The sequence below is a fragment of the Rattus norvegicus genome, chromosome 1 (genome assembly GCF_021556685.1).
Source record: "Rattus norvegicus strain SHRSP/BbbUtx chromosome 1, alternate assembly SHRSP_T2T, whole genome shotgun sequence".
NCBI classification, from domain to species: domain Eukaryota; kingdom Metazoa; phylum Chordata; class Mammalia; order Rodentia; family Muridae; genus Rattus; species Rattus norvegicus.
In genome coordinates, this window is record NC_141534.1 from 45,355,578 (window position 1) to 45,377,220 (window position 21,643).

Below are 21,643 nucleotides of genomic sequence, written 5' to 3' on the forward strand. Positions count from 1 at the left end.
GCCCCATCACTTTCCTGAACTGTTGCTGCCAACACAAATGACATCAATGTTGGTTAGTTTATTTTAAAAAAAAAAAACCCTCAAGTTTCTAGTAATTTGACAAGTAATGGACAATACAAAAAGTGAACCAGCTAGACAGCCAAGGATGAGCTGATACAAAAGTCTACACTCTACCCACAAATTCCTTCTCAATTTTCATGTTATTTTCCCAGGCACTAAAACTTGGAAATTAGTCTTGTTTTAGCCTCATCTACTTTGTCTCATATCCAAGGACTCTTGATATGGTGCCCCTCTTCATCAATGTGGTGCATTCCTGAGTCTCACTACTAGAACCCCAGTCCAAGAATCCACGTCTGAATGCTTGCATTTTCTGACCAGCTCCTAACCAGATTTCCAACAATGCCCTCCTTCCCAATTAACTGCTGTCAAGCTCCTGTTTCCACATGCCAGTTTCTTTACCAGCCTGAGAATCTTCTTTAACCCCCTCCTACCCGGCAGCCCTATTTTTGAACAGTGTAAAGAGTCTTAGTTCCATTTTTACTAGGCCCAGGTCACCTGTCCATCACACAGTCTACAGAAAAGAGTCCAGCTCTGGCCTTGGAATATCTCCATGTTAAACCCAGCTCTGCCAGTTACTTCCTCAGAAGCTCTGAGCCTGTTCCTTTGACTCTTGAAAAATAGAAGTAATAAAATCGATGACAAGTGGTTGTTACAGAAATTAGACGTAATGTCTACCGTAGGAGCTTGGTGTAGCTCACATATACACTATCCCACCTTTGCTCACATGAGACTTCAGACTCAGATGCTCACCCTATTCCCATCTTCTACTCCTGAAAGCTCCAAAGAAGATGCTAAGCAAGGATGGGAACAGCCTATGGGACCGATTGCTCCATGGGTGTCCTTTCTAACAAACCACCAATTGAATCATATTTTTTAAAGAGTAGAAATGGAAATGCCCTTTCTTGGAAATTACTTCCTGTCAATAAAAATACTTGAACCAGATCTCATCTCTCAGAATCCTTTAGGCAAAGTAAGTGTCAGCAATCCCTTGTTCCTGTTCACTTGAGAAATCAACAACTCTCTATCAAGTACGTACTCAACACCAGACCCTAAAGTACTAAAGATACAAACCCATGATCTTGCTACGTAGATATGATGACCAATTATGAAAGATGGGAAAATCTGACACACGTTCAAAAGGAAAGGATCTGTGTGACAATCAAAATATTATAAAATAATATAAACGGAAGAAGACAGACTAGCTGAGTTCAGGTCTGTGGTAAGTCGACATAGAAAAGGTGCATTCGGGCTGGAGAGATGGCTCAGTGGTTAAGAGCACTGACTGCTCTTCCAGAGGTCCTGAGTTCAAATCCCAGCAACCATATGGTGGCTCACAACCATCTGTAATGAGATCTGATGCCCTCTTCTGGTGTGTCTGAAGACAATGTACTTATATATAATAAATTTTAAAAAGTCTTTAAAAAAAGAAGAAGATATGCATTCAAATTAAAGTGTGGCTCTTATGAAGAGGGAAGGCTTGCTGAAACCGGGCAGGAGAAAGGCTTCCAGAAGCAGAGCCTTTCTGAGCAGGGAATCTGTGTAGACAAAGGTGTACATAGCACCAGAACACATCAGTAGAGATCAACGCTTCCACGGCTAAGCCTTGGGTTAGGATGTGGAGTACGGAGAAGGAAGAAAAAGGTACCCGTTAAGATGATACCCAAAAGTGGGTTTGAACTTTACCCTAAGGTCATGGGAAAATGAGAGTACAGAGTTTAATTCCTGGTTTTTTACTAGCTGAGATTTTTGTGGCTACTAAACTTATACATGGTGCTGTAAGAGGTGGTGTGCAATTACATGTGCTCTGGTGCAGTTCAAGCCAACAAAATGCCACGTGAAAATGATGAGTGGCCTTCCTAAAGAAGTCTGGGTAGTAGTATTGGGAGAAGCAATGTGAGCAGAAGGAGGTGAACCCCACCCCCCACTGATTGCTGGGTAACAACAACAGAAGGGCGAGCGAGGAGGGGAGGGTAGCAATGTCCCTGGGCAACATTGACAGCAACAGGGATGTGCAAGGGTGACTTGTACAGTCAAAGCAGAATTGCTACTTGTACAGATGATCTCTCAGTTCCCTTTTGGAAATGGGCTAATATGATATCACTTATCCTGGTCCCCAGGAACATTTAGTGTGGCATAGCATAATCGAGACTCAAAGGGGCCTGGACAGGAAGCAATTTTTACTCACTTCCTTCATGTATGACTTAGGCAGATCAAACCAGGTCTCAATCTTCCCACCTTTTAAAATATGCCTCTGAGGTTTAAGGCTTTCTGTCTATATCTCTGTCTATCTCTGTCTGTACCTCCCTCTGTGACTCTGTCTCTCTGTCTATGTCTCTGATTGTCTATTTCTGTCTATCTCTAACTCTCTGTGTCTCTATATATCTGTTTCTCTGTCTCTGTCTTTGTCTATGTCTCTTCCTATCTCTGTCTCTGTCTTTGTCTCTATGTCTCTGTCTCTACCAGTCTCTATCTATCTCTGTCTCTGTCTGTCTCTGTCTCTGTCTGTCTCTGTCTCCCTCCGAGATTGTGCCCTGGACCTCATGCATGCTAGGCAAGCAGTCTACCACCGAGGTATATCCTCAGACATTTTATATTTCTTTTTTCATTTTGAGACAGTGATTCACTAAATTGACAAGACTAAATTTGAACTCATTCTGTAGACCAGGCAGGCTTTGCACTTGCAATCCTCCTGTCTCAGCCTCTTGAGTAGCTAAGACTACAATCCTGTGCCAACATTCCCAGCTGAAGATTGTTTTGAAGAATAGATAAGAGCCTTCATGCAAAATGCCTAGAACATCCTTTGGCATATGGTAGATATTCTGCAGGATAGACCATCATACTATATACAATGTCACAAAGAACAGGGGTGGCCCTCTAAGAACAATAAGGAACAGATAAGGAAGATGATATCAGTCAACCCTTGGCTGCCTCAGCTATTGAATCCAAATTCTTAGAGTAGAGGGCACTAACTTCATGTTTTTCTGTGAGGGCATGTTTGACTGTTACTTTGCAGTTGATATTCACACAGATAGTAGGAATATGACTGCTAATTAAATCTTCATTGAGGCCTACCCACAACAAACATACAATTAAGATGTCGGAAATGACTGTGGCAAAGAGAGAAAGCAAAAGAATATGAGAAGTCCTTCATGGAAGACTCTTCTGTATACCACTTATAATGCTCTGCCTCCTGGGCCAACCAATAGTAAGCTTACTCTCAAGCTAATGCTACTAATTAAATGGCACTAAAGTAAATGACCAGCATCCCAAAACTTACTTTCTGCATCCGATGAAAGCACACAGGAATGGGGAGCCCACAGGCATCGGAGTCTATCTTCTCCCCTTCCTCATCTAAGCCAACATGGCTGCTCCATGCAGAAGAGTGAGATCCCCAATGCCTAAGATTAGGAAGATCTGAAACCCAAAAGTAACCTGCTCTACTCTCCTAAGAGAAACAGAAGCTGAAGAGGCCGAATGAGCCAAGTTGTAATTGTGTAGGTCCAGAGAGGACTCCTTCACATTCTATGAAGACAGGGACAGTGCCATTGGGACGAATGAAGGGAGAGACAAGCTAAATGGCCTGCTTAATTCTGAGCCCTGTTACGTCCCTCAGATGCAGCATGTTCCAACACCCAATCTATCGTACATGCTCAAGAAATCTCCCAGGGCTATTTATAGGGTAACTCAGACCAGCTTGTCTTAAGGAGGATACAGATGACAATCACTTTGTGATAACCACTCAAATGCCATAGCTAAATAATCAGAAATAGAGGCTGGAGAGATGGCTCAGCAGGTGAAGATGCTTGTTGCCAAGACCACTTGAGTTAAATCCCAGGGACCCACATGATAGAAACAAGTCCTTATTGTAAGTTGTCCTGTGACTTCACACACGAGTAATGATCCACATATACTATATACCCAAACACACACACACACACACACACACACACACACACACACACACACACACACACAAACTAAATAAATGCAATTCAAAAATTATTATTAAAAATAAAATAACAGGAAATACAAAATACTTATGTTCACCTTAATTTCCCTTAGGAAGGAAATTGTATTTGTTTGGACATCTACCCAGTCCCGGGTTGACTTAATTTAGCACTGGTCCCTTAAATGATTTAACGAATCTTCTCTATTGGTCTTTCTTCTATAACAAAGGGACCCCAATTCTCCCAAGATCTGCAATGGGTTGCCATTCCCCAGGGTCAGTAACAGATCTATCTCTCTGCAAAGCTCTATAGAGTATTCAACAACACTAACATCCCTCTCAGAATGTCTCCAGTCACAAAAGATAATGTAATAACTTCATTTCCAGCTCTCTTTCTACAGCCAAACCACGAAGCTCTCACCCCAGTAGCGTGTGCCCATCAAAGGATAAATTCAGCAACTACCTCAGTGAGGGCCGACCTCACAATGTTTGGACACCAATGTCACCATGGAAGAATATCACCAGTCCCTACACAAGGCTGGCAGACAGGTTTAACTATCCCAAATTAAGCCATCTCACAAAGGCCAGGAGAAGAGAAGGTAGTGGAAGAAGGGAGAGAAGAAATCACATCCCTAAGCTGATAGATTTATATCCTCAATAGAGGGCAAAGCTGAGTCCCTTTTTAATAGACCTTAGCAATGCAAACTTCCCACAGCAAATGACATCCAGACAGCTCCTGAAACTATTAGGATCTCACAGAATAATAAAATCAGGGAAAGCTGAGGGCTCTTCCCTTAAGCAAGGATATATTTAGGGTCCCTTTTCTTCCTTCTCCAATGAGAAAAATGAAGCCAGATGGCTTCTCCTGTACAGCACAGCTCACTAACCTACATGGTTCTTGGGGCAGAAATGAGTCCTCTATAAAATCTGCTGGTTTGCTCTGCTCCAGCTCACAGAGATTCCCTTCCCCATGGGGATCGTCCGGCCAGCACTCTGGAAGCCACACATTGATAACCAGGGTAGGGCAGGGGAAGGAGGAGGGATCACTCACCAATTGATTGCCATACCAGTACAGTGATGACCCCTTCAGCACCACCCAGAACTTTTTCCATTTGTTGCTTAGGAAAGTTCCCTTTTCCTTTTTCTTGTACAGCCAGCCCTGGCAGTCAGCGTGGCCCAGATCTTTACAGGATATCCTTCTCCGACTCATGGTGAAAAACCCTGCAAGAGTTACAGGGACAGGTGAGTGTGAGTCAGACTCCGGTGACAAAATAAAAGGCAAGTTTTAGTTGTTTGCACAGCAAGGATTGGACGTTTTCGGTCATGAATATTAAAAAAAAAAAAAAAAGCATGCATCTGTTCTATTTTTAAACTTCCATTCGGTGCCTAGAAAACCCTGGGCAAAGAGACTTACATGCAAGTATGGGTCCGAGAACCTCAGTCAAAGAGAGTAAGTTGAAAACGTTAGACTCTCGGGCTGGAAGCCACATTGTGGTAAACACACGCGGGTCCTTCCCACAATAACAGAGGCAGTTATGCAATAGACACGGAAGGGTTAAAGCCCACCTAGAAACACATGGTGACTTCCCGGACTCAGTGCCAGCTTCTCTAAGCTCCGTGGACAGAGCACGAGGAACAGGTCCAAATGAACAACATGTCATTCTTTCTTAAAAATCAATCCAAAAGCAACCCTCCCCCAAAATTAATCTGGCACCCATCTCCTGATATTAAGATTTAGACAGTCAAGAATCTGATTCCCCCACTCCAGCCCACCCCAAGAAGGCAGCCAGGAGAAAGAGAGAAAAAAAAATTACACTAACACAGGCAAGGAAGGGATAAAGGAACAAAAGGAATCAAATTACCTTGAGTTTTCTTCCTGGGCTTCTGACGCAAGGGAACCTGCTGGAAATGCAGGGAGGAAAGAAAAGAGGAAATTTCTGATTGTGTTGTAACATTTGTAAAGAGAAAAGGAGGGAGGGGGCGGCAGTGTTTATGAGCGGGGTGGATTCTAAAAAAAAAAAAAAAAAAAAAACCCTCTCCAAGCAGAGCTTGGGAGCTACCAGCTGAGGCACAAACTGTGCTAATTAGAATCGATATACATTGAGCTGAACCTGGGAAAAAGAGTAACGAGCATTTATCTGTGATGCTTCCTGTTTCCTCTCACAGCAGCTCTTGCTACTACTTAGGTTAGGATGGCACTGGGTTTGTTGAAGTTTTAAAACGTCGAGAAATACATTACAAGAAACAACAGCTTTTCTTTTTCCTCTTAATTTCTAAATCATATCGATTACTTAAGTAAAACTGGAGAATAATTATTTCTATCTCAAACTATTAAAAGCTCACAGCACAAGAACTTCATGGTCTTGCTAATATGTAGGATTCTACCTAAACCGTGGGGATTAAATAGCCCTGGGAAAGAAATTCCTTATCTCTTCTTGTGTGACCTCAGGGACTCTAAAACCTCCAGATCGAGAATTTCTTATTTGAGGCCTAATATACATATCTCACTCTATCTTTATCTCTGAATATTTCTCACATGTCTTATAGAAGATAAATATTCAAATATTCAAATCAGACATGACGATTTATACAAAATACACACATTTATCACAGCACATTTTTATCAAGTCATGTGAAATCAGATTCCAAAAAAAACCCCTGGAAATCCCAAGGGGAAAAAAATATGCTTATAAATGCCTCTCCTGCTCTGTGTGAATCTGTCTGTCTGTCTGTGTATACAAATATTACACAGAATTTTAGCTTTTAAAACTTCATTTTTCTTCTACAGCATTTAGGCTGAAATTCTTCAGGTCTAAATAAATTTCATTTATGTTAACAAGCAGAGACTTTTTAAATTTTTAAACATGCAATTAAAACATTAAAAGTTGGTAGGTAATCTCATGAATTTTGTGGTACTCTGGATGCTTCTGGCCAGTAGTCCACATACCTAACTTCTGATGAATGGCATTAGTGACTCTGCTATATGTTTGACAAGAGAATATAATCTATAGTGGAAATAGAATAGAAAATTTTAAAGCCACAGGCCATTATTTAATGAGGAAGATCCACTCTATATTACCTAAGGAAAAAGCACTCTAAACCCATAAATATGTTTGTGTATATGTGTGTATGTATGCATGTATGTATGTATGATTTCTAATATCATAAGAGTCAAGCAGATCTGCCAAGATTTATTTGTAAAAATATTCTGATAACTAAAAATCCTGTTTCTATAAATAGCTACATATCACTGACTGCATCATAGAGTGTACAAAGATAAGCAAACACTTAATAAACAAAACCCATCATTTTAGAGTAAGAGTGACTTGGCTTTTCCTCAGCAGGAAGGATGGAATTAAAGCTAAATTGTGTTTCTTCATGGATACAAGACCAGGGCAGCCCTGAGTTGGCTTTTTCTTTTATGAGCATCCTTTCTTTCCCTGGATCATTGATTGATCTCTTGGAGGGTAGTTTTTAAACAGACTCAACATGTGTCAATCATGATATGCTAATCAAGTCTAGACATATTATCATGTTAAGGAGCTCCATGTACCCCTCCTTCACCTACCCCTCCTTTCCCACACACTTCCCACAATACCAACTTCTGGGTCTAAGATTCCCTACTAATTCCTAAGTTTCTGGGTTCATTTTTTTATTTTTTATTTTATTTTTTTATTTTTATACCACTTTCCTGAGATCAGGAAGCCCAGTTAGTACTTACTGGTTACACAATATTGTCCAAATTGATAGCGGGGACTGAAGACAAAGAGAATAAGTGAACGTCATTGTCAGTAAGGCTGGGAATCTGGGATCCCAAGGAACAAGCAGAGTTACTGAGAACCAGGGTAGTGGGAGAAAGCAGAGACGGCCAAGCTGATTCCTAAAAGGCTGGAAGCCCAGGTAAACAAGATGAAACTACTTTGTTTCAAACAGCAACAGCAGGGTTTGAAAAGAACCAACAAGTAGGACACAATGCCCGGCAGTCAACTGTGGAGTCTGGAAGGGAAGCACAGAAGTGATTTTGCATTCCTTGGCTCCTGACCCACAGGAACTGAGTCTCCAGTCATAGCGCGATGGCTCCCAGTAACACTGCTGACTCTTTGCCTCCAAGGTCAAGCCTAAGATGGTTTCCAAAAAATCAGTCCTAGGTCTGCAGCTGAATTCTCACACTGAATCTGGGTTGAGAGTTGGACGCCCACATCAGGTCAACACAGTCCCCCGAGGAAAGTGTTCCATCACTCCAAGCGAGCTCCTTTCGAGCCAACCCTGCCCTGCCAGTCCTCCCTCAAAGTAAAGTTGCTAACTGTTGACTGTGTCCCTGGCCAGAAACAAGCTGCACCTTAGAGAAATAACAAACTAGAGAGGGTTTCAGTTTCACTTGGTAGATGTGAATATGAAACCCCCAACTGCTCTACAAGACGGAATGAAAACAACCTTTGAGAATTTTACTGAGTCTAAGACACATTTTCCTCCTCACAACAGAAGTGGAACCCACGAACTAGTCGGTTTCAAGAAGACTTTCATGTGGCTTTCTCACTGGGTAGGTTGAAAACACTGACAGGTGCTTGAGCGAGTTATGAGACCATTTCAACCTTCACAGACATTTAAGGTTTAATAAGCTAGTTCTCCCAACCTGTTTCCTTCCTGTCTGAACGACATAGAGAAAACTGACCACTTATTCTAATAAATAAGTTTTCTCTAAATTAGGTTTAAAAATGGGGGAGGAGGCAATTCTCAAAGAAAATATATACATAGTTTTTAATTGAAGAAAAGTAGACTTTTCTTTTGACCTTGGAAAGACAGCTTGTGTCTTATTTGAGGGCTGAGGAGATGGCTCAGTTAGTAAAGTGCTTGCTGCACGTGCATAAGAACCTCAGTTAGATGCCTAGAAACCATATTTAAAATCCAGATGTGGTGATTTGATTATAATGCCAGAATCAGAGAGGCAGAAATAGGCAGATCCCTGGAACTTGCTAGCCAACCAGACCAGTCTACTCAGTGAGCTTCAGGACAACGAGAGATTCACATAACAAGATGTATGGTGGTTCCTCAGAGTAATGCTTGAGGTTGACCTTTGATCCCTACATATACACATATACATGCATATACGCATGCATGTTCAATGATCCAAATCTTGAGCAAAAAATTATATGGTTTTGTGTTGATAGTCTAGTTTCATTTCTGTAAAACACCACGGCAAAAAGCAACTTAGTGGAGAAGGGTTTATTTTAACTTATAATTTTAGCTTAAAGTCATTACTGTTGAGGAAGTCACAACTGTGGAAACTTGAAGCAGCTGGTCACACCACATCCATAGTCAAGAGTAGAAAGAAAGAAATGCATATATGCTCACTTGTTTCCTTGTACTCAAATCACTCTTATATAGTCCAGGACTCCCTGCCTAGGGAATGATACTGCCCATGGTGGGCTGGGTCTCTCCCTATCAATTGACTTAAGGCAATTCCTCACAAACATGCCTAAGGACAGTCCAAAGTAGACAATCCCTGATTGAGATTCTCCTCCCAGATGATTCTAGATTTCACTAAGCTGACGATTAAAGCTAACCGCTAAAGTGTACAAACAGTTCTTCATTCGCAGGAACACTGGCTTGCAGGATCTGTCATTTTCTGTGATATAGTTCCTCACCTGCCTGGCAGTAAAAACTACCATTACCTGCAGACTAAGTGACAAAATCTCTGTATTCGGGGTTCTCCACAAACGCTTGACATTTCCACAAGTATATTTCTGTATCGTTGGAAAGCTAAACTCAATGTTTTAAATGGAATTGTAAGGCATGATTGGTAAAGAGCTACCTGTGATAACACACGACCTTGCTTAACTTTGTCAGAAAACCAACCACTTAAACATTATGTAACACCAAAGTAGGGAATGAAAATCTCTGGTAGAGAATAACGAAGATGGGTAGTGGGAGTCTGAGCTGCACATGATCACCTGGGAAAGATATACAGTGGCAAAGGCTGGGGAGGAGAACCCAGGAAAGACCAGTAAAGCAGTAAAGAAGAGCCTCTGAGGAAAACTGAACACTGATACCCTGAGTCAAACTCAGGAGAAGACTGCCGTGGGCATGAGGGAGAGACTCGGGAGAGAAGCCCAAGTAAAGGTGGGTCCAAGCCATCAAGTTGTGTTGCTTGAAAGGAAAAGATTCATTAGAGAATGTCTGTTGTTATTTTTCTCATCGCCATGACAAACCACCTGATAAGCGCAACTTAAGTGGGGAGGGGCTTATTCAGGCCCACGGTTTCAGGAAATACATTATCATATAGAAGGTACAGCAGCTAGGTCTGGGACAGTGGAAACTTGGAATTGTCACTTTAGGCCAGGAAACAAAGATCTAGGACAGGAAGCAGGCCATCGCCCTCAAGGCTCCCCCTAGTGGCCTTTCTCATGAGGGATAGGCCTTGTGAATCAAGGGTTCTACAACTTCACCAAACTGTGACTACCTGGGGACCATAGTTCAAGTGCACATGCCCGTGGGGAAAACTTCTGATTTAGACCATCACAGGAGTCTTGACTACCTCGCCCCCATTCATGACTATCTCACCCCCATACTGTTTGGAATCACAAGACAAATTCCAGCAGGTTCCAGGATGAGTGGGAACTAAGAAGCTATACACAGAATTGATGACTATGGGAAAGACGAGAAGTGATAGTACCAGGCAGACTCAAGGCCAGAGGATGGATAAAGTCACGTGCTTTCGCTCAAGCCAAGCTTTCTGCTTAAACTCACTGTGTTAAATGAGTGATGTATACTTGACACAAATTAACAGGACATTATGGGGCACACCAGCTACACCATATGCTGAATTATAGAATGTCATTTCATTCTCCCTTTCTTATTTTTGACATTTTTAAGAAAAAAAAGATATAAATACTGCTGCCTTCCCAAGTTCCGCCCTCATCCGCTTCATGGGTCACTCCAGCTTACTCTGCCCTGAGCATGTTTTCCTTCCCACATACAATTTAGTATCTTGTAGTAAGACTTAAACAATGGCACTAATGCACACATTTTTCGTTATTTCACTTCTGATGTTTTTTTTTCCCTGCTGATACATGTAACTACAGATTATTTTCAGTGTGACAATGAATAGATATTCTGTGACTTCTTTATCCAATTCATTCATAATGAACTTGTATGTTTTTACAGTTTGTGTTATCAGCTATAAATTCACAATTAACAACTCTATGTGATTCCCATTGTATGTACCTATGTTACTCTGGGTTTGATATTACTTTGAACTAAAGTTGCATGGTAATAGTATATGTGTATCTTCAAGTATTCAGTTATTTTCAAATTGCTTTCAGAATGCCCATTTATCATTCCTCATGAAACATACATTTTTTAAACTTTTTATTATTTTTAAACTATTTATCTATTTTTTATGTGTGTGGACACACACACATACACATACACACATACACACATACACACCCATACATACACACACATACATACACACATACATATACACATACACACACACACACACACAGAGCTTCCAATATTGATTTTATCTCATATATTAAGCTTTCTATTTTAAGAAGTGTATCTTCTTTCTTAATACTACTAAATAATTTCAAGACCTATTTATACTTTTTCATTTGGAGCAAGGTTTTGAAAGACTCAAACATTTAAGAAAGAAAAGGTTTTTAAAGTCCCATCCTTGATTTGTTTGTAAAAGTTAACACTCTTAATGGAAATGATGATCTCCTATTTTTATTGTATATCCTATCTTTACTGAAACTATGTTTAATGTTATTTGAAATTTTTCTTAGTACGGATAGCTACAACAGAAAACCACAGACTGGGTCAAAGAAAAAAATGTCTTTTTGGTCCTAGAAGCTGGGATATCTAGGCAAGGTCAAGTTGCTAACAATGGAGATGACCTCTTCCTGACCCAAAGACATCCATGATCTTAATATATCCTCACATGGCTAATAGGAAATTCCTGTTTACCAGAATAGGGCACAAATGCCATTCATGAGGCCACCACCCTCGTGACCTATGACCTCTCAACATATGTCTTAACAGTATTCCATCTTGAATTGGATTAGGACTTTGGCATGTGAATGTAGCAGGGAGAAGATACACACGTATTATCCATTAAAAATTATATTTATATAAAACTCTTCTTCCTCTTCTCATCTTTCCTGTTTCCATCTCTTACCTTCCTCTCCGGTGGTTTACAGATTGCCTCAACTTAATAAGAGCTCGCCCTATAATCTCTCTTGAAATGCTCACGAGGAATCTTGCACACCCAGCGGCTCATCCAGTTGACTCTTCTCTTGACTTCCTGTTTGTGAGCCTGTCTGGGTTTCCTTCCTCCCAAGGTTGGCAAATGTGTAACTGTGGCTAGTGGTTTGGCAATGGTATTCTCTTTTATTCTCTCCACGGCCCTTTTCATACACAGGGAGACTCGGTTTGCCATTGTCACCAGTGAGTGACTCTTCCTTCCCTTTACTGACTGTTTTGTTCCCCCTCTGAACCTGCCATCGAACGCAAAATCAGACCACCAAATAGGAACCCACCAAGCCCTTGGCCTCAGTAACACCACTGCCTTCCGGGCTTGATTTTCAGAGGTGAAGAGTAAGCTTTTGACACTAACTATAACTTCTTGTCTTTCTGTTTCCCTTTGCCTATCATTGATACTTGCTTGAAGAAGACTAGAGTGTTGCCAAGTGTGAACTCACAGCTATGTGCTTGGATGCAAGACACACACTTCATTTACAGCAATCTGCTCTTGAAATTATAATTGAAATGTCAACCTCGTGTCTCTTCTACTGGTTATACAAACGAACATCTCCTAAATCATTATTATTAAATTAAAATCTCCTTATTGTTTTTCTCTGCTCCGCAGAAGTCTCAGGCACCTCTGTAAATGTCTTTCCATACTCCATGCTTCCCCTGGTTAATCTAATCCTTTGAGACCTTGTCAAATGCCACTTCTATGTCGAGCCTTCTCTGGCTTTGGAAGTTGGCTAATTAGCTCCTGGGTGGTTCTTAACTTTGCTTGATGTTCTGTATTTGTAGACATTGGAATGATACCTATGTGTGACCACCCAAGGTTCTACATGGCATGTCCTAGTTTGCCCTCTTATTCACAGATGAGGAACTTTACCACTGTGGTTAACGCAGACATTACTTCTAACTAGTGGCTCAGACCAAGTCTTTTGCTCAACTGTGTGTTACTTTGCTTCAGTCTCCAATCCTGTTGGCATGTGCTGCTGATGTCTCTTGAGGTAGGTATCATGATTTCAATGGTTATCACCCTGTGTGGCTCACAGTGATGGATATATTATAGTAACACTGCCTACCAAGGTTCAACACTGAGCTGTGAATCATTTCTGTGCCCTTTACCTCATCCCACACCTGTGCTCTATCACTGCCCTGACCAGATCGCCTTCTAGTGTCTGTGTAGTCTCTCATCTGTATGCAGTTGCTGCCTGTGTCAAACTCTATCTTGTTCTTTCCCAAACTAGCAACACCTCATACCCTGTCTCACCACCTACAGTGTAGACCTTGGACAGTCTGATTAACATTCTGCTATGGTTCTACTTCAAACACTTCAGCTCATAATTGGCTCTTGGCAGTCAGACCAAGTCTCTGGCCAAGACTTCAGGGCAGAACTCATGTTCTTGTAGACATCTTCAGTTCAATGTCTAGTACCTAGCCCAATGTCTGACACACAGTAATCAAAACACCATGCCTTGTGTCTGGTTTTGCTCCCTATAATGGCTGTAGTAGGGAGTATGTATCCCCATGTTCCTGCCAATGGTTAATTTGACAAACCTCTGGAAAGCCTCCTGCTGCAGGATTACTCTGGGCTGCAAAATGCTTCCTTATGAGGGAACCATTGGTGACATTGGACATTGGGCAACCTAAAAGTTACCCCAGTACATTTCTTGCTCCAAAATTTATAGGGGAAAAATGCTGCCCTGATATTAACTTCAGCCCACCCGGAGAATGACCTCAGTTTCTCCCCGAGAGTAAAACAGACTTGTGTTACACACCTCTAGCTTTACCCAATATACTATTTTCTCAAATAAATAAATAAACAAACAAGCAAACTCACAATGCCTTTTCAGCATGTCTCAACTGTCTCACGAACCCAAGACAATCTCCTGGGATAGATGCCATAGGAAAAGATGTTTTCCAGAGGTGAATAGCAAGCACCTCTCACTGCGCCCATTAACACATCTCTAGCGGTCCTTGAGACTTTCCCAAATGAGACTCTGTGGGAATAGATAAGAAGCGGCCCTGTGGGGTCTGACCTGTGTTTTAGACTCATATAGGCAGTACTGGCTCTCTTAGTTCAGGCAGGGCATATGCTGATATCACTTACAACGCAAACCTGCCAGTTTGGTTTCACCTCCTTTCACAAGTGATCTGACAAGTGAGACTAAACTCCTTACTTCAGCCCTAACTATTACCACTTCCCTGGGGCTCACACTGCAGCCCAGAGAAGGGAAGAATCTCATAGGTTTCTTAAAGACAGGAATCAGAGGATATTGACTGCCACAATCACTTTAAAAACTAGGCAATAAATACTTTAGGAGCAATGGGCCAATACAGAGTCTCTTCTGAAGCCACACAGGAAGAAGCAGTAGTGAGCCCCCACACACCACAGCTGAATCCAACAGCATCAAAGAAAATAACACAACCATAGTGTCAGACATTATGACTCCTGGAACAAAGGAGTCATAACTTCCTTAAGTAGACTCTGTTTCAAGAGTCACCTTTTACCTGACATTTTGTCTTCAGGTACTATTCAGTGAAGAAATGTTATTTAAAATAATTTCCTAAGAAACACAGTCATGAAGCTTTGATTTGAGTTAATCTTAGTGTTTCCTCTCCACAAGAGCCATCTCTGAAAGCAAGACAGTTTTGGAGCCTTAGGTAAAAGAGCAAGGATCAGGAATAGAGGCATCAGGCCTGCCTCATTTTTCTGTGGTCCTGTTATCTCAAAGGGCTCACAGAAAAACAAGTTCCCCTGAAATGATCTAAAACCTAAGAATTTCTAATTACATCTTAAAGAATAATATATGATATATTGATGATATATATGATGGCATATGGATGTCAAGGAATACAGAGATGAATTCTTAGACCAGTTAAACATCTCTCAAGAAGCAATGACCTAGATCCTTAATAATTTTTTCAGACCACTGTCTATAAATGGTGACTCTTTATTTATTCAATAATCACTTGTTAGAAAATGTTTCATTGTCAAGGACTTATTGACAAACATGCTCTCGGGCAGTTTCCAGTCAGACATGAGAGAAAGGTGACTAGAGGAGGGGAAGATGGCCCATTTGGTGAAGTGATTTCTGCACAAACATGGAGACATGCTGAGTTTGATCCCCAGAACCCATATAAAATAGTCAGGCATGGAGCCATACATCTATACTCAGAGAGCAAGGGACCTGGACATAGGAACGTCTTCTAGGACTTACTGGGCAGTGACTCTAGCCAAATGCGGAGGTTCCAGTGAGAATCCCTGTCTCAAAAACTAAGATGTAATGCTATTGAGAAAGACATCTGGTCTTGAGGTCTGGCCTCTACAGGCACGCGCGCACACACACCCACACACACTCACATACACACACTCATGCACATACTGTACATACACACTCACATACACACTCTATAAACACACATACATACATTTTACACACACTCATATATACATACTGCATACACACACATGCACACACACTCACATACATATATCTCATATACACATATACTCGTACATACATGGTCACATACACACTGACATACACACACTCACATTCTCATACACACTATACATACTGTACACACACACTCACATACATACACTTTACACACATACTCATACATATTTATATGCTGTACACACACATACACACACACTCACCTACACACTGATATATATACACTCACATCCTCACACACACACATACCCACACTGTACACACACACACTCTCATATACACACACTGCACACACACATACAAAACTCCCATACACACACACTCACACACAGAAAGAGAGAGAGGGAGAGGCAGAGAGGCAAGGGATGGAGAGAAAAATAGAGAGGATACAATGACTCAAGGATAATGAGGTCTGCCCGTGAATGCTCAGAGCATTCAGAAGCACAGAGGAGGAAGGCAAGCTCACCCACCGGAAGTATGCAGTCAAGGAAGACTGCCTGTGAGCTGATCACATCAAATGCTTGAAAGAAAAAAGCCCTGGACTTCAAGCCTATGGTACAACACTGTAGACGTGGCTGATCCAAGGAGCTTCAACACAGAGCGGCAGGAGGACAACGCTGAGTGGCCAAGCCGTGTCACACAGGGCCTTGTAAGCCACGATTTAAACTGTCAGGTTGAAGGAAGTCCAATGGCTAGCCATTGAATGGACGTGAGCTCATGATTGATGCCGCGGCAGCTACATTTAAGAAAATCTGCTCTAAGTCTCTCACTCCCATCTATGAGTCTGCAGCCACCAATACCTGCAAAAGAAGCCTCCTGGCCCTTCACAGTCAGCAGCAGCATGGACTGTTGGGTTCCACACAGTTTCTGGCAACAGCACAGACCACTTGGTCTCCAGCGGCAATACTGGCAGGCCATGAACCTCAACACAGCCCTCAACCACAGCAGGAACCATGGGCACATCATAGCCCTAGAGAGCAGTAAGGCTACAGACACCCACATGCCCTCCCCTGGAAGCAACATGGGTCATTCCTGCCCCCACCCTTCCTCACCCTACCCTACCCTAAAGAAAGAAACAGTCTAGACAGGAAGCCATTGGAGAGAACTCTTAAACATTGTGATTAAAACATGTAGCTCTACACAATTGATGGCTTCTGTCATGGGGGATCAGGAAGGATTTGTTTTTTCTTTAAGGGGCTAGACACTGAGAGTCTGACTAATCTCCAATGAGTATATGAGCAACATAAATTAGACTTGGATTCATTTTTTTCTCTTTCTTTCTTTCCTTCTTTTCCTTGGAGGAGGCTGTAAGGGTTAGGTAGGGGTAGACCTGGGAAGACTGGGAAGTGAACCTGATCAGGGTGTGTTATATGAAACTCACAAATAATCAATAAAAAGATTATGCTGAGAGGGAAAACAAAACAAAACAAGAAAATCCACTCTAGTATTTAGGTGGACTGAGGGAAAGAGATAGCCAGGTGACAGTCCGGTGAGAGGAGGGAAGGACCAGGCATCACACTGCAGAAGGGATAGTACAAAGAGAGAAGGAACCACTTGGTGTGACAATTACTTCTGCTTTCGCTTTGAAAATTCCACTGTTTTCTTTCAAAGAGGAAACAGAATACTGTCCCTTCTGTCCCATTTACGAATAACCCAGCTATAATCTAAATGGGCACTGCTGCTACACATAATAAAATTTGAAATATTTGAAATATTTAGAATGGCACCACCTATCATACCAGTCCCTGTCTGTCTAGGAAGAGCTACCGTGCCTGAGCCTGTCTTCCTTACTCCATGAGACGCAAAGCTGCTCATCTTTGCCGTCCTGCCCTAGGCATTACTGGAAGCTCGTGAAGCTCGGCAAACATCAGATTAGGGGAAAATGAGATGCAATAGGTCAGATGTGTCAAACAAACCTTCAGAAACATGGAGGACAAAAATAGGTCTCCTCTGCCCCACTTGATAGGGAACACATGACAGCAGAAAATTGAACTAATTTTCTGAATGGAAAAATAAAGGCGAGTAAATGTCGAAAAGCTCCTGGGAGAAATGCCCCATGTTAAGAGCAATGTTAATAGAACCTCCCAGGGCCAATGGCAGCAAGAGAAATAGGAAAATAGACCCACTGAGGGAGCTGGAGTGAGTGCAGGGTGGCTCAGGGAATGAGGGATTCCATAAATAGCCAATCTCCACCAAAGGACAGAATTCACTGGTGCTCAGGACCAAGAGAAGTGGGTCACGAGCCACAGTGGTGATGGCTCCAAGTCAGAGGTCATACAGATGACACAGTACACCTGCTAACCCCATCTGCCATTTTCTTCTAATACCTCAGAAACTCTAAAGATGTGGCCATCTTAATTTATCTGTCTTAATCGGGGCTTCTGTTGCTGTAAAGAGACACCATGACTATGACAACCGTTATAACAGAAAACATTTAACCTAACCAGGGCTGGCTTCCAGTTTCAGAGGTTCTGTCCATTATCATCACGGCATCACAGGAAGACATGGTGCTGCAGAGGTTGCTAAAAATTCTACATCCGGATCAGCAAGCAGCAGGAAGAGAGTGTGAGCCACCATGTGTGACTTAAGTTTCTGAAACTTTAAAGCCCACTCCCAGTGACACACTTCCTCCACCCTAGTCCTTTCAAATAATGCCATTCCCCATGAGCCTATGAAGCCATTTTCAAACTACCACCTCCTCTGAAGATAATTACATCTCTACTTCTTACCTAACCCATACCCCAACTGATATTAGATTCGGAGTGGTTATTAAATAGATATCTTTCATTTTTATTTTTAATTAGCATATACAATTACATTTCGTTATGGACTTTCAAATTTTGTTTCTCCTTGCCCTTCCTCTGGGCTCTCTTCTCCCCGCCCCTTCCCCTCTTTGAACTCCACCCCCCTTCCTCCCTTCCTTTCTACATTCCTCTTCTGTGTCTTATCATCTTCCCCCTCTTCCACACCTTTCCCTTTCTTGTCTTTTTCTAGTCTCAGGGCCTACATGGCACTCACACCCACAACTTCATGAAAGCCTCATCAGCAAGGACCCATGCATAAAAGAGAACGCATAACTTTCTTCTACTTTCTAAATTTCAGGGACTATTTCAATGTTAGATGCTCTCTTGTTACCTAAATATCCCATTCCTCTTACACACAGAAGACAAATTTGTCCCAGTTGAATAATGACATCCTTCCAGTGCAAAACACTAAAGCCACACAGGGAACATGTTATCACTGAAGGCCTTGACAACACTGTTGTTGGGTTTTTTTCTATTTCTGTCCTTATAACATATACATATGCCTATAGGCGCACACATTTTTACAATTTTCATGAACTTTGAGGGCTAGAAGGATGGCTCACCAAGCCTAATCACCAATCCCCAGGACCTACGAGGTAGGAGGAGGAAAAAGAATCCACTGGAGGGGGGGTTGGGGATTTAGCTCAGTGGTAGAGCGCTTGCCTAGGAAGCGCAAGGCCCTGGGTTCGGTTCCCAGCTCCGAAAAAAAGAACCAAAAAAAAAAAAAAAAAAGAATCCACTGGAGGAAATTGTCCTCTGGCTTCCAAGTGCACACCTTGGGTATGTGCCAGTGTGCACGTGTATTCATTCACACACAAGTGAGTGAACAAATTCAAGAGTAGATCATGGGCATGTCAAAGGATCACACACCAGGTAAAGGCACTTGGAACAAAGGCTGGTGACCTGAGCTGCACCCCCAGAACTCACAAAACAGAGGGAGAAAACTGATGTCTTCAAGTTCTCCTCTGACCCACTGACATGTGTACTTACATACCTACACAAACACAGGCACACGAGCATGCACACGTGCGCGCACGCACACACACACAGTATAAACACAACTAAAATTTTATATTCTCATAAACGTTGGTTACTCTAACCTCCTGCACCTTCCTCTCCACACTTATGATATTCATTTGCTTTTACCCTTCATGGTAGAACCAACCTTTTGGCAATATCCTACAACAGCTCATACTCTTTCAGGTTCTGGCAAAATTCTCCTACTCCCACTCTATTTACATATCTGGAACCAAAAGCAACCATCCATTGTGTCCAGTGGCCACCTCTTGCTTGCCTTCATTTGAAATGGTGACTCTACAGACATGACAGAACATACCTAACTATTCTCTCTTTTCATTTTCAGTTTCCTGCCCCGTTTGTCAGAGTTTCCATTAGTTCTCATGACAAGCTTTTCCTACTATTTAGAATTAGATCGGATGTGAAGTATGCTCATTGCTGTATGTCTGGGACATGAAGTGAACAAGAAGCCATAGATTTTACAAGATACTTTGATGCAGCTTCCAGGAACTGTCCAGGGGACACCTTCCCCATTTGCTATTGCTCCAACTTGCCTTGGAAACCGCACTCACACGCCCAATTTGGCACCAAGTCTAGGCTCTCTTCTTCTGATAAATCACTTAAACTTGGTCACATAGTGAGTTTCTTGTGTTCCTGCCTCCACCTCCTAAGTACTGAGGGTAAAGATGTACACCACAATGCCCAGCTTGAGTGTTGCTTGGATTTGAACCTAAGCAACTACTCTACTGTCTTAGGGTTTTACTGCTGTGAACAGACACCATGACCAAAGCAAGTCTTACAAGGACAACATTTAATTGGAGCTGGCTTACAGGTTCAGAGGTTTAGTCCATTATCATCATGGAAGCAGGCAGGCAGGCATGGTGCAGGAGAAGCTGAGCGCTCTATATCTTCATCTGAAGGCTGCTAGTTGAAGACTGGCTTCCAGGCATCTAGGATGAGGTTCTTAAAGCCCACACCCACAGTGACATACTCACTCTAACAGGGCCACACCTACTCCAGCAAGGCCACACCTCCAAATAGTGCCCCTCCCTGGGCTGAGCATATACAAACCACTACTGTCAACTGAGCTGCAGCTCCAGCACCTGTGAGGGACTTCTGCACCTCTGAAGAGGTCATTAGATCACAGCTGACAGTCCCATGCCAGTCCACATCCGCTTCTATGACAAATGCTGCATCCCAATGACAAACCTACCCATTCTTCCTGCCTAAGTTTACCCATATACATAATACACTTGCTCAAGCTACATATGTATTTCAGGCAAACAGACAGCTATAGTTTTTAAAGGAATCCATAACTTCAATGCAATTACTATTAACAGAAATTGTCCTATAAGAGTTGATAAGAGGTTTCACAGTATCTTAGTGATCGTCTTCCTAAAACACAGAGAAGGTTTTTCTTCAGTTCAGGGCTGTATTCTTGATCTCTGAACAGCCAGAGGTCTTGCTGCTTAAGGGTCCTAAGACTGAAACCTGATAACAGGGTCATGTGATTCCACTGAAGCTGATGAGCTGAAGAACTGGGAACTTGAGTCTACTCATCTCGTATTTTACTTATTCATCAAAATGGGAATTTCTAAAGCCTGCCGTGTTCCAGAGCATTCTCACACAGGTACTCACATTGCCTTCGGTGGCCATACTGGGTGTCAGACTGCCAGAAACAAAATCTGGAAGAGAAAAATATTTTCAGTTAAGTATAGGCTTATACTGCTCATAAAATCATATCCCTCTTTAGGTAGAGGGAGAAGGTATCGGCATTATGATTGATAAACTTCACCATAATGATAATTCATTAATTGGCTTTTAATCTCAAATTCAGTAAATCAATGTCTTAGAGTTGAATTTGTAAAAATAAGCCATTTTTGGCTGAACATTACCAGTATGTTTCTGGCAATGAACTTGACACATACGGCTCAGATACTTTGTTGCATTTGGGGGTTGGATTTTGTTGTTGTTGTTGTTGTTGTTGTTGTTGTTGTTGTTGTTGTTGTTGTTGATTGTGAAGAACAGTGTGGACATGTGGGCAACATGGAATAATTGAACCATTGCTATCATCAAATGTCATAGATGTAGCCAACCCCTCA

The 21,643-nt window shown here is 42.0% G+C and overlaps 2 protein-coding genes across 15 annotated transcripts in view; one reads left to right on the plus strand and one right to left on the minus strand.

Moving 5' to 3' along the window:
* The window catches only part of Oprm1 (opioid receptor, mu 1), a 253,689-nt gene that overhangs the window by 180,806 nt on the left and 51,240 nt on the right, over positions 1-21,643 (plus strand). For 2 of the 3 annotated variants that reach the window (NM_001038600.2, NM_001038601.2), the window contains 1 exon segment: positions 5,160-5,248. In NM_001038600.2, the coding sequence (NP_001033689.1) occupies positions 5,160-5,248 (89 nt within the window). 3 annotated transcript variants of the gene reach the window in all.
* Ipcef1 (interaction protein for cytohesin exchange factors 1) overlaps positions 1-21,643 on the minus strand; it is a 202,924-nt gene that overhangs the window by 91,842 nt on the left and 89,439 nt on the right. For 2 of the 12 annotated variants that reach the window (XM_087567585.1, XM_087567593.1), the window contains exons 1-3: positions 7,728-8,508; positions 5,869-5,908; positions 5,058-5,227 (exon numbers count right to left, since the gene is read on the minus strand). In XM_087567585.1, coding sequence (XP_087423711.1) covers positions 5,058-5,216 — 159 coding nt within the window. In that variant the 5' untranslated portion in view covers positions 5,217-5,227; positions 5,869-5,908; positions 7,728-8,508. 12 annotated transcript variants of the gene reach the window in all.